The following is a 13,612-nucleotide window of genomic DNA, read 5'->3' on the forward strand; positions in this document are numbered from 1 at the left end:
GATATTATAGAATATCCCCAAGTCGCCATCTTTTGCAAAACGTCGGTTCCTCACAAGCTCGCCAAGTATACGAAGACTTAAGTTTTTTTTGGTTAAAAATGTAAAATGACTTCAAAAGCCTATAAATTGGTGGCAATGCCCTCCCAATTCTTCAACCATTCAATTCCATCAATCTATTAACAATGGCTTCTTCCTCATTTCATTGCCTTCTCCTTGATAGAGTTAATATTATGTTTATTTTTAATTATAAACAATATTGCTCTAAACTAAATTAAAAAAATGAGAGAAGACTTGAACTCAAAATGCAGCAAATTGAAGAATAAACTAAATTCACGAAAATAATTCACAAGTTGCATATCTTTTAATTTCTGAAGTTCTGATTTAATTTAATTTAACTGTATATCCACTCATATATGTGGTCCACTAAACTAAGCTCCAATAAAATATAATACTTCCTAACAGAATTTAATCTGAAACTGAAGTAGAGATTATGCTCAAATATAATAATATACGTAACAAAAATACTAAAATTGATTCAATTCAGAAGTGCTAGATCCGGATCTTGTAAAGCATAATTGGATAGGATTATCACTCTGGCTTGACTCGATTTTCTGAACAAATTGCAATGGTAATGCCATCCACAAAATAGGAAAATATGTAAGTAGCTGCTGCTGTAATCCTCTGTCAGTGCAAATTTTTTTTTTTAATCTTTATTCTCTTTCTTTCAATGACTTGCATGGGTAGGATAAGTGGTCTCATAAAATAATCGGATCAAAAAAATTATCAAACATTAGATATCGTATTGAAATGACATCCATAATTTGTCATAGGATATGCAGAGTTACGAAAAATTTATGTTTTTTAATTTTAAAATTTGTATTCATTATAGAGATTTCAAAGTTTAAATTTATTTAACATTAATAAATAAGGTGATGAACAAAAATCTTCTGCTAAAAAGAGGGTTTACTCATCTGCTCTCCAAAAAAATAATAATAATACTCACAGCATGCCCAGCCATCCCACTCGACACCAGCAAGTATATGAAAATGTAACTCTTTTGTCTCTAAATAAAAGAGTCCTTTCTGATAACGCTTGCATTTTTCTCTTATAATAGTGTGAGTTAAAGCTTAAAAATTTAACTCTTAAGCCATTCTAGAAACAACTTCTCTTTTCTAATTTTTATGGCTTAAAATTTAAGTCCTAAATTATTAAGGATGATTTTAGTTTAGTATTTTTTTGTAACTTTTTTAAAAATAAAATTTATGTAGATTATCTTCTTTTTTTTTTATGAATACTAGCATTTGCTTACACACTTTGTGTGTATGAACACATTTTTTTTTTTAGAAAATGAGAAGGAGAGATGGAGAGAGAGATAACGTGGGGGGAGTGAGAGGTTTTTGTTTTTGTTTTTTCTGTTTTTTTTTTTTTTTTTTTTTTTTTTTTTAATATTGGAGGTATTTTAACATCACCTATTGGTAAGGCTTCAATAAAAAATAGTAAAATTTGAACTTGTGAAATTACATTATTGCCCGTCATTTTTTTTATGTGATAAAAGACTAATTTGTCTTTTCACCCTCTTTTGATCGACAATGAAGGTTTTATTAATTAGTAAAGATTAAAATTTAACTTCAAATAAATAATAAAAATAAAAAACATGAAAATTAGGTCCAACTATCAAATTAGTTCTATCTACCACCACCATCTTCCTCTATATAATAAGAGGTTGAAACTCAAACCTACACACTGTTCAACCATCCATCTTTCTTATTAGTTTTTTTTTTTTTTTTTTCATCAAAAGCATCCATATCTCAACAATAGGTGAAAGAACACTACAAAAAATTGTCGTTTCCGACCAACTTTTTCTAAGGGCCAAAGAATACCCTCAGAAAACCACTATTTCCGACCAAAAGCTATGCTTTGTTGAAAATATTTCGACAAGAGGCTTATTATCTGCACTCAAATTAATGCCCTTGGAAAATGGTTCCATCACCATTGAAAGTATCTTTTTTTCTACACTCAAAATCATCCATCTCTCATCAATAGGTGAAAGAAGAAGGTGAAGCTTGTCAACGAAGATGGAACAATACGAATCTTAAATTTTAAGCTTTAACCCAATCATTATTGCATTTAGTTGTAGGGGAGCTCATTCCCCCACTTACTTATAAAGCATCTTCACTGTATAACTTTCATAATTAGAACCGTTCACTCTTCTAATCTTCACTTGAAGATCATTCCTACAAAAAATCATTCAAATCGGATATCATTTAGTGATCTAAATATATGAAATAGAACAACGGTTTATCATGAATATGCTACTTAGTACATACATTATTAATTTACTTAATACATTTGGATGACAAAACGATATCCGACTAGAATGATTTTTTGTAGAGATGTCTTCAAATGAAGGTTAAGAGATTGAACAATTCCGATTATGAAATATCTACCGTGAAGATATGTTACTTACAAGTGGGGATGAGCTCATTCCTAAGTGGAAATGCAAGTATTGTCTTTTCTTTTTCTATACAACGTTATTCAGATTCGTTTCCCCATAATTTATTCGGATCTTACAAAACACAATTGAACAAAGTTGCAATGATAATGTAAAATAGCAGACATTATAAATAACAATTCAAGTACAGCGTGCGTGGCCGGCTCACGACTGTTTGTCTCTAGTAAGCTGTGGAAGTGAAGTTGAAGTTTGAACAACTGGTCTTTTGGGACAAGAGAGAGGAGCTGAACCCAAGCCTCTTATTAGCCAAATCAAACTGGAGAAGATTGTCCTCCAACTGGTGCCCTTCGATCACAATAGAAGTCCTAGGTTTACTTGGACTTTGCCCAGCATCCACAAATGTCAAACACATCACGTCTTTTTTTCACTTGCACCATTGAGTTTGCTCTAGACAACCTTCAGTACACACTCTCACTCTGCAACATAAAATCAATAATAGGCACATCGTTCTCTCCGATGTGGGATGAGTTGAAGCATTTTCCGAATGGCACTATGGATCCCAATCTAGGAATAGGAGCAGGGAGTACTTTAAGCAATGCCCAATTGAGAGTGCTGAAGATTGAGCTCTCCAACACTGTGTAGGGATTGACGGTGCTAATTTTTTTGCCTCTATAACCATATTTGTCAAAGGCTAGTAACGAAGCATTTAACGGTAAAGTAAGGCCTTTCATTTTTATAGGTGTTACGTTCATGAAATATTTAGCCGAAGGCTTGCCTTCCACGTAAGAGGGGGCTGTGATGGAAGGTTGAGGAGCAATGGGGTGTAGATAAGTGACTTAGACACATCGATACCCGGGTGCAAAACATAAGGCCCAGCACCGAAGAAAACAGCGCCATTTGATCTTGTGGAAGACGGCAAGCAAAGAGAGAACATTTTGCTGAATCCAAAAGTGGAAGCCAATTGGGATGGAATTCCAATTTTATCCTTGCCAAGACCAGCGAAACCCTCGACGCCAGTGGGAAGGTTTTCGAAGAGATACGTCTGACTGCAAATGAAGAGAAAATTGGGGACTGAAACGAGTTTACCAGGGTGGGTGCTCTTCGGGCGAAGATTTTTCCGGAGAGGGCTCCTCGGCTCTCTGCACAACTCCCTAATGGATTGGCACTTTGGATGTATAGTCGGGTTCTTGCTTGCTGATGTGCTACAAGAAGAAGACATAATTAGTTCTGAAAGGTGCCTTTGTGGGGCCATAGGTGTAGGCATTGAGGCTTGCAATCAAAACTAACTAAGTGCTAGGCGTGCCACTGCTATCTCAGTATAGCAGATGTAGAACAAGATTTTTTTTAGTTGATTACGTGTGCCCCAAGTTACTCGGACTTCTTGTTATCAAAGGATTGTCGTGGATGGGTTAAGTCCACATTAAGTTTTTTTTCTTGCCTTGTGACCAAGGACTTTCAGTTCATAATTTTGTATATTCAAATGAGGGGAGTCCATATCCCTTAAGTCATTTGTTTGGTTCTTGATTGGTTTTAAATGAAAGCATATCCGTTAAGCTAACCAAATCCAGATACAAATAAGACTTTTAAAGTAGGAAACAGGCAGAAATGACTTCAGTACATACTGGAGAATACATTAAGCAGTAGATCTATTATATTAGAAAACACACAAATAACTTTAAGCAAGATTTCACCTTGTCGAGCAAGGTTGAACTTCTTGCAATCACTTCCCTTTGATTCTACAGAGGTTTTTATGCTAAAAATGGATGGATGGTAAATTAGTTTGCACAAGAGAATCGATAATACGCCACTAGAGGTGATAGCATAGCTTCTAAACAAGACAAAAGATAACTTTTGTAAGGGAGATATCCTGAAAATGATTGAGAGACAAAAGATAACTTTTGTAAGGATGATATCCTGAAAATGATTGAGATCTGGGCTGATTACAGCTTTTAGATGCAAATCTAGCTTGAGATCAGAGTTTGTATGTTTGTTTGTTTGATTCGTTGAGTGTCACCATCTCTAGGGCCTTTTCTTCCTTTTATAGCAAATTAGCCCGACTGCTGTAGTTTTGCTCTTGCCCGAAAACAATTAGAAGGTAGTGACTCATCATCTTTTTACTTGTATTGCCACTAAAAGGTACTTTTTGGCTGATGGTGAGTTAGTCCCCATCACTTGACATTTAAATCATAGGCACATACCCTATGCATTAATGGGAAGGCGCCAATTTGTCTCTGGGCTTGATGCTGGGCTTCGAGCAAGTCTTCTTTTAATTGGCATCGGCATCTTTGGGCTTCCATATACTTGCAGCCCAAGGTTCAAATATTAACCCAAATAGTGCCCCCTTTAATCATTGTTAAGGCTGCAATCCCAGACACTTATAATGATTAAATAGATGTTGCATATTAATAACCGTTACACGCCTTCACTTGGGACTCGTACCATTTAAAGCAATCGTTGGTTAACAAGACCTTTGCACTAACCCATGAATTCCACCGTTAAATAACCACTTATTATATAATCCTTACTTAACCTCTTCAGCAAAGCACAATTAACCATTTCGAGCCTTTGAATTTTCAAAACTCCCCAGAATTTCCAGAACTCACACCTTCAGAAACTCTTATTATTTTTCAACTCTTGCCTCTTGACTCCGATTTTCTTCTCATCTTTTCCTCAAGATCATCCAATGGCACCTAAAGTTGCCTGAATTCAATCTCCCTCCAAGACTGGTGACGGGATTTCCATCATATGCCTTCTTCTCAACGGCCTTCACCGCCCTCGGGCAAGCCTGAACACTAAACTCTTCTTCAAGGAGGGATGAGTGCACTTTTTATGACCTATATGGATTTCTCAGGTCCCAATTACTGTTGAAAACAACATGCCCAAGGAGAAATGGTTCATCCCCAACCCATTTCAGGCTAAGTTGGGCATTTCTTCCTTCAAATGGTTAAACCATCGTCGTGGCTTCCCTCTTATGAAGGATGAGGCATGGACGAAATGGATAAAAGAACTCGAGCATATCTTTAAGCAGAATTGGATGAACAACGAAATTTATAAGTTGATAATGCTTTCTAAAATCACCATGATCGTTAAGCCCGAGCTTCTCACAACAACTATTCTCTTTTGGAACTCAGGGAACCATTACCTTTAACTTCAGGATGGGTCCAATATCCCTAACTACCCTAGATATGGCATAGGTCTTCGGGTTAAGCCCTTTGGGCATAATTGTAGACGTTACCCACAACTGGGCTCTTCATTTTCGTCTGACTGTTAAGAGTTCAAGTTGTCCTCCCTCATTTCTTCATTTGGAGCATAACTCTGTGACTTTTAAGAGTTATGGGACTTCTTTCACGAATTTTATCCCGTTTTCCAAGAAGGAATTTGGCCCTTCTTCCTCTAAAGCCAACAAAGATCAGGAGCATATGTATTTCCTCCTCTACTGGCTTAACAATGTATTCCCTAATAAGTCCAAGGGAGTGAAGGTGGAATGGATTCCCCTAGTAGAAGCTCTTCACAAATTTGACGACGTAGCCACGAGCCCCTTTCTTCTTGCTCATCTCTATCATCTCTTGTACGAAATTACAAAAGGTGAACCATTTGAAACCAACCTTCATGGTCCAACTTGGATGATCCAGCTTTGGCTTCAATGGCATTTTCTTGAGCTTCGGGCTCCCAACCTAAAATTCCCAGAAGGAGTAGCCTCTGCCTGAATTTTAGCTGAAGCTTCTCTAACCAATCACTCTACCTTCGCTTGTCTTTATTTCTTCAGAGTCTACAGGACTCGGCCAGATCTGGAATGGGGTGCTTTAGTCATTAGGAGATACCCATGGTTCAGTGACCAAGCTTTCCAAAACGTTTTTGGAGAAGATGCTAGTCCCTTTTGTAGAAAGAGATTTATCAATTGCATCCAGTCAAGGGATCTGGCTTAGGGTGTGAGGAATGACCACTATGAGCGCAGGCTAGAAGTCTATCACCAAACTACCGTAGCATGCAATTAGGCTTTAGACAAGCTATCCCGGTGCCCTTCTTGACTTCGTTCATTGTGGCACCTCCTACCGTCTTCACTTTCCCCCAAAGTTACTTTTCAAGCGGCCCGACGCAGTCTTGAGGTCATAAGCAAGGTCGCCTGAAAGCCCATGGCTTTTAATTTCGAATGTACTTCAAGCTTTGCTTCTTGGTGGGAGACAAAATGGACTAAAAAGTATGCAGAAGATCTGCACGAAGCCCATGATCGCCTCTTCAAGCATCTTTCTATCAAGTCTTATCCTAGTTCAAATGAGCTTGAGAACTGGAAGGAAATGGTTCATCAAAAAAACCAACTTCTTTTGATAGGTATTCCTTACTTTTTAACTTGAAATTCTTATGAATCTGCCCACTCTAATCCTTTTCCTGATTTCTTTGTACTTGCAGCTCAAGGCAACCCTACAGAGATGGTCCTCGGGCAAGATGAAGATGTCGCAGACACCTTCATCCTCTAAGAAGCCGCAACTGAGGTAAAAAGGCAAGGTGCTGGAGAGGGCAGAGATGTCTCCGAGTTGCTTGGAGACTCAAAGGGCGAGATAGGGATTGTAATGGAGCCTTGGGTAACTATAGTGGAAACTTCAGAGTCTGAGCCTAAAGAGTGGTCGGTTCCAACAAAGAAAAGGACGAGGGCACATACATCCAAAGCCTCTAAGTCTTCTACTTCAATAGTTGAGGTGGGCATAGGCAAGAAGAAACAGAAAGCCTCCAGTAAGTAAACCTTGCTTCATTCCTTCATTCTTATTCGCAACTTCGTGATGAGAGTTGACAACTCTATTTTCTTTGACTCTTAGCGCCCCAAGCGACCAAAAAGCCTACTATCACTTCAAGGGAGGAGCCACTACGGTCTGAGATGTATCAACAAGCCAAAAATCTACAAGATTCCACCCTGGAAGCACTAGAGGTATAACTCTCACCTTAAGTTTTACTTCTTTGAGTTCTTCACTTTCTCTTGTCTACTATTTTTTTTACTCTCTGCCTGATTTCAATTTTAAATAAAAAAAATTTACAATGATTTTTTACTTCATGATGTACGATGAACATATGTGATTGGAGGATTTCCAGAATTCTCACAAAGAGAATCCGGTGAGGATCCTCTTGGTAAATTTGGAAGCAAAATTTACAAATTAAATGATGTGTTACTAATAAGAATGAGAATGTTTATCAACGCTTAAGTAATAAACCATGAGAACGTTTATCAACACTTAAGTAATAAAATCAATCATCAACTTTTATGTCTTTTAGTTTCCAAAACTTTATCTATAAATTTAATTTCTCTAACATTACCATTTTATTAAGTTTCTCCTTTGGAATTGTCTTGCTTTTCCCTCTTATTCCTAATTAATTAAGTTGATGGGATACTTTTTATTTTCCTTTTTCTTTGTGTTTTTATTTTTTTCTCTAAATTAATTGCCCGACAAAATAGTGATTGCAAATGTTATTATAATTCATCTTATCCAACTGCACTTTGCAAGATCAAGATTTGGCACTTTGATTTATAAGACCTCGATGCCCTACTAATCTACCATAAATTATTATTATTATTATTATATATTTTTTTTTTTTGGTAAACTGGACATTACATATTCCATGGCAAAAGCCATCAAAGTACAAGGAAAACCCAAATAAGGGACTAACAGAGAAAACTCAAACTTCAAAAAAGAGAAAGAGTGCTGGAAAGATAGGAAGGACATGGCACTACTAAGCAAAAAGTAATGTCTCCTTCGAGCACCCCACTACAATACATTCAAGGTGGACAAGGGAGACCATCCTGTTCAAAATATGGACCAATGAAGATGGGGTCAATCAACCCTCGCACATCCTCATATTTTTGAAGGATGCAATCAGCAGCCCTATTTGTTGATCTGGGGATCCATGACCAGCAACAGAACTGGAAAGCTTGCCCTAGTTGAAGAACTTTTTGAAGGATAGGGTATGCTTCCCATCTGCCAGAGATAAGAGAGTTGTTGAGACATATGATTGTTTCCTTTGAATCAGACTCTACTACAATCCTCGCAAGACCAATCTGTGATGCAAGGCAACATCCTTCCATTACTGCTAATGCTTCAGCTACCTCAACCCTAGAAGCTGAGAGAATCTGCATGGTGAGTTTCAAATTAGATTTTTATCAAAATTTTCCTAAAGAATATTGGGACCAGAACCAACTAAATCTTTTTGGAGCCGATAGTTGGACCACATATACAAGTGGACACCTCTTTTGATGTTCAAATTCAATTTCAAGAAAAAGAAGAAAATATATTGGAGAAGAGAGACTGAGAGATTAACAAGATAATTTTATCTTTCCAAAGCGTTTTTACTAGAAAGTTAGAAACGCATTTGATCTTTTACTAAAAAAAAATAAGCGTTTTATGTACTTCTTCAGAAAATGTTTTAGTTGCTTTTCAAGAGCTTTTTTACGACCCGAAAATATTTCTAGCTAAAGGAATAAACCGAATAAGGCCAAGCCCAAGAATGACCATTTTACGGTTACGTTTCAACAAACTTCTTGTCTACTTTAAGAGTGACCAAGCACCAAGGTGTTTCCTATTCAACAAAATATGGATTGTGGAAAGGTGGATTTTAAGATTTTCTTTTGTGAAAATTTTCATAGTTATAGTGGAAAAGATAGTAGAGAGGGCAACCAAAGTTGTAGATTCTGAGTACAAAATGGTTCACCTTCTAGAGGTGAGATTGGTAAGAAGCACAAACTATCCTCCTTTTAAGAGCAACACAAGACTTGCGTGGGAGACCCAAATTTCTCTAACCAAACCATCATTCAAAGCCCTTTTTATTTTTTGAAATTTTAACGAAAAGTTATCGGTTTAACGAAAAACCACATTTTTACACTAAAAAATCAATCATGATACTATTCATTTTACCATTTATTTTGTCCTTATCATTAAAACTCAAAGTTTTCAAGCCATTTTTATTAGTTTTCCTTTTTCTTTTTTTTCTTTTTTTTTGGTAATATTAAGGTGACTAAATTTGCAAACAAAATTTACAAGAGTAATGCTAGAGAGACTAAATTTGTAGACTAAATTTTGTAAACTAAATGACATGAAAGTTAGTGATTAGATTATTAATTAAGCGTTGATAAACGTGCTAATTTTCTATTGGTGATACCTCATTCAGTTTGCAAATTTTGTCTATAAATTTAGTCTTCCTAGTATTACTCAATTTACAAACTAATGTGTCATCAATAGGAATGAGCACGTTTATCAATATTTAAGTAATAAACCAATCAACAACTTTCATGTCCTTTAGTTTTGAAAATTTTGTCTACAAATCTAGTCTCCCTAACATTATCTTTTTCTTGAAGAGCCAAAACTGTGTGAGCAACAAACCAACCTAACTCGACTTGTTTGGCCAATTGACTCCAAGTCGCATGCAAGAAATACAGCTTTTCTATAGTACATGTTCTTTGCACCTCCAGCTTTACAAGGCTGATAAAGACTCAGTTTGAAACATTTTCATCTGCAAATAACTTTGTGCATGAAAACTTGATCATGAAAGGCTTTTCTACAAATGAAATTTGTGTTTCCTCTTCTCAAACTTCAAACTGCACATCAACCAGTGGCCATTCCAAAGATGACCAAGAAATGGGGTCTAATGCAATGTCAAATGGGGGAAATGTCTTGAGAAATTCAACGTTCTTGTGTTTTCCACTCCAGATGAATCCAAATCTTGTACGCGCGGTAAGAAAAGGTCGAGCCTTTCGAAATTCTCTAAAGAGTTAAACATGAACTTTGTGATGTAATTTCAGGACAATGGTTGCATGCTTATTTTTAGACCCCTTACTATTGAGTGTAATTTCATTGGTCTACAATATGTTAAAGCAAGCAGGTTTTGGCTGAGATGGTGGGGACTTTTATCTTGATGTTCTGTGTATGTGGGATCATAGCAAGCACACAGCTGATGAAAGGTGAAGTAGGTCTTTTGGAGTATGCAGCCACAGCAGGTTTAACAGTAGTAGTTGTTATTTTCTCCATAGGGTCTATCTCCGGTGCTCATGTCAACCCTGCTGTCACATTGGCCTTTGCCACCTTTGGTCATTTTCCATGGTCCAGGGTACGTACTTAACCATTCCAACCTAATCAACCCTTCACTCAATCATTTTTTTGGTCCAGGGTACGTACTTAACCATTCCAACCTACTCAACCCTTAACTCAATCATTTTTTAGGGTTTTTAAGCACTAAATTAATGTTGTTTTCATGTAATTTCAAGGTTCCTGTTTACACATTAGCACAAACACTGGGTTCTGCTCTGGCAACATATATTGGAAGGCATATCTATGGCATAAAACCAGATCTCATGACCACCAGACCACTGCAAAGCTGTGCTTCTGCCTTCTGGGTTGAGCTCATTGCAACTTTCATGATTATGTTCCTAGCTGCCTCATTGACACATCAAGCTCAAGCTGTAAGGAAAAAAAATTCCGTCCTTTTTCTTCCATAGCTTATAGCCGGAATTGTTAGCTTGGTATACATTGTTTCCCTCATTCTCTAATAGATTAAATTTTTGGGATCATTGACAAAAGAGAGAAACAAGAAGAAGTTGCGGAGGTTTAAATCTTTATCTAATTAACATGGTACCGAAGGTATGAGGATTGGAAGGTTAAAGTAGGGTTTCGAACTCAGGACTATGATACCATGTTAGAGTCCTGAGTTCGAAACATTCAATCCTCATTCTCAAATTATTTTCATATTTATAATGTTGTGCCTACTTACAAGAATCTTTAACAAGTGATTCTTGCGTTCACTACTCGAAACTTTTCTTCAGGTTGGCCATTTGTCCGGATTTGTGGTTGGCATTGCCATCGGATTAGCTGTACTAATCACAGGGTAGGTCTATACAATTACAAAAGCTATAAATGCTGCAATTGCATAAAGTCATTTAATTTTTTGATTTAATCTCAAATAAATCTTGTTGTGGTATGTATGCATTGCAGGCCTATTTCAGGAGGGTCAATGAACCCAGCAAGGTCACTGGGACCTGCAATTATTTCATGGAATTTCAAAGACATATGGATATATATTTGTGGACCAACTGTTGGAGCTGTTTCAGGTGCTCTCCTATATCAAATTCTTCATCTTCGATGCCCGCCACCCTGCGGTCCCAGCAACACTTCCTCTCCAAATATACATCTGCTCGGGCCACCCTTGGCCTATGGAGCAACCTAAATAGTGCACAAATGATATTGAATGGGAAAAATTGTTGACTCAGTTGCAACAATAATCAAATTATATGAAGCTGATCATGTAGTTATGGGACATTATTCCAGATAACACATCAGCTGTAACTGCATTACAGAAGCACTAGTAATACGAGAAAAATAAAATAAAAAACTCATCTTATGCTAGAATAATTGGTGCCAATTTCTTACCAACTTTCTTTGAATTGGTAAAAGGAGCAGGTGTCACTTGCTGGTCCAGCAATAAAACTGAAATTTGGTATCAATGTAACCAGTTTTTGAGCTCCCTACATGTTTTTTTTGTGGGCACTGAGCTTGAACCAACTCCAGTTTACTTATAAACTAATGGTATTTCATTGATGCAGTGGTCCAATTGAAAAGGAAATTTGTAACATGTGAAGTGAACCGAGATTAAAACAAATCATTCGACAAGTTTTTCATTCAAGAATGCAAAGGAGTTAGATTAGGTAAATTGTGAACACACAAAGGCTGCCTTCTTAAGATCGTCAAAATCTCATTAAATTTTAAAGCATAACAAGCAATTTGTCAAAGTTTTAAAACTCTTGGGGTTTCTTGGCTTTCAACTTCAAGCGGTTTACTCATATATTTAACATGAAAGAGCTACAATTGATGAAAAATGTAAAAAGTCTCGTATGAAAAATTAACAAAACAAAAGCAAGAGAACGTTTTTTTATAAAACCAATACTTAAAAAAGATGTTACTACAAATAATACGAACATTTTTTGTGATGAGTAAGGGATACTACCGGAAGCAACCAAACTCCACTCCAGAGATGATCATTTGGGCTAAACTATCTTTGGGCCAGTAAAAATGCCCAACTCACCGGGTGACATTCTAAATCTAACCCATGAACAAAGCATCTTCACCACCATTTCTCTCCCACAACTTCTGCAAAAGAATCCACCTTTCGCCAACCATCTTGCTCCTAAATTTTTTTATCTCCTTAAATTTATCCGACTCTACCAAAACTAGTCACTTATACTCATTTATTTGTAACACATCCATTATTAAGGTAAAAGCCTTAAGCTTGTTAAGAAATTTATCATTACACCTTAGCTTTCAATTGTATAATATGCTCACAAAGTGCCTTGATTCCCAAATTATTTACAACTCATTTTTATACATCACAATTCTCACTTGATCACCACCTCTCTGAAGAACAACATCTACATGAATATTCTTACAAATTCAATATTCTTATGATGGGTTCTATCTGATTCTTAATTGAGAAGATTAAGGAAATAATATAGACCCTTAATCTTGCATACAATTATTTGAGTTGCCCTGTTAGTGGAATTCCTACCATTCTCTTCTAGAAATTATATATTTTGGTCAATGACTCTTATTTCTATTATTTTATTAGTATATATATTATCAATGTTATGGAAGTATTGACATAACATTATCTTAATAAAATGAGCCAAACGTATTATCAATACATTTCTATATCAAGGCATGTAAGTCACATCATGCACGTATGTTTTCTCTATTTCTAAACCTCCAAAATTTAATAATTGAACTCTCAATACATATATAATTGGGTTGCTTTGAGCTCAGCTTGATCTAGCTAGAGCCGAGCTTGATTCTTAAACACTTCGGTTCGGTCACCTTTCTGCCAAACTTTAAATAATGCAAAGCTTGACGTGGAGAAAACCATAAACTTCGCATCAGTCAAAATCTCTCTCAACCACACTTCCTCATACTTTATTAATCATAATTAATAAAACTGATCTTCCACTATGTAGTTTAAACTTGAGTTCATAGAATTCCTCATCAAACAAACGGCATAACATCCAGACGCCCATTAAGCTCCAATTGCCAAAGATAAACACTTTCATGTTCCTTACACCTTGGAATGAATATTTAAACCCTTGTTTCCTCTGTCCTAGTCAGATATTTAACCTTTTATCACTTGTTTTTATTGCCTTTT

General features: G+C 36.3%; 1 protein-coding gene and 1 pseudogene across 2 annotated transcripts; one reads left to right on the top strand and one right to left on the bottom strand.

The window, feature by feature from the left end:
• Positions 1-2,672: 2,672 nt before the first annotated feature.
• Positions 2,673-3,704, bottom strand: LOC148689976 (putative aspartic proteinase GIP2 pseudogene; annotated as a pseudogene).
• A 6,080-nt stretch (positions 3,705-9,784) lies between these two features.
• On the top strand, positions 9,785-11,946 carry NIP7;1 (NOD26-like intrinsic protein 7;1). 2 transcript variants are annotated; one of them, XM_088687330.1, is made up of 6 exons: positions 9,902-10,164; positions 10,313-10,391; positions 10,461-10,537; positions 10,695-10,889; positions 11,250-11,311; positions 11,419-11,946. In XM_088687330.1, exons 1-6 carry the CDS (start codon positions 9,976-9,978, stop codon positions 11,648-11,650), a joined length of 834 nt encoding a protein of 277 aa, XP_088543456.1. In that variant the 5' UTR covers positions 9,902-9,975; the 3' UTR covers positions 11,651-11,946. The 2 variants fall into 2 exon arrangements, with proteins under 2 accessions (XP_068328084.2, XP_088543456.1); XM_068471983.2 differs by having other exon boundaries at positions 9,785-10,164; positions 10,313-10,537.
• Positions 11,947-13,612: the final 1,666 nt, after the last annotated feature.

Source organism: Pyrus communis, chromosome 16, assembly GCF_041283825.1.
Source record: "Pyrus communis isolate YQ-2024b chromosome 16, ASM4128382v1, whole genome shotgun sequence".
Taxonomy (NCBI): Eukaryota; Viridiplantae; Streptophyta; class Magnoliopsida; order Rosales; family Rosaceae; genus Pyrus; species Pyrus communis.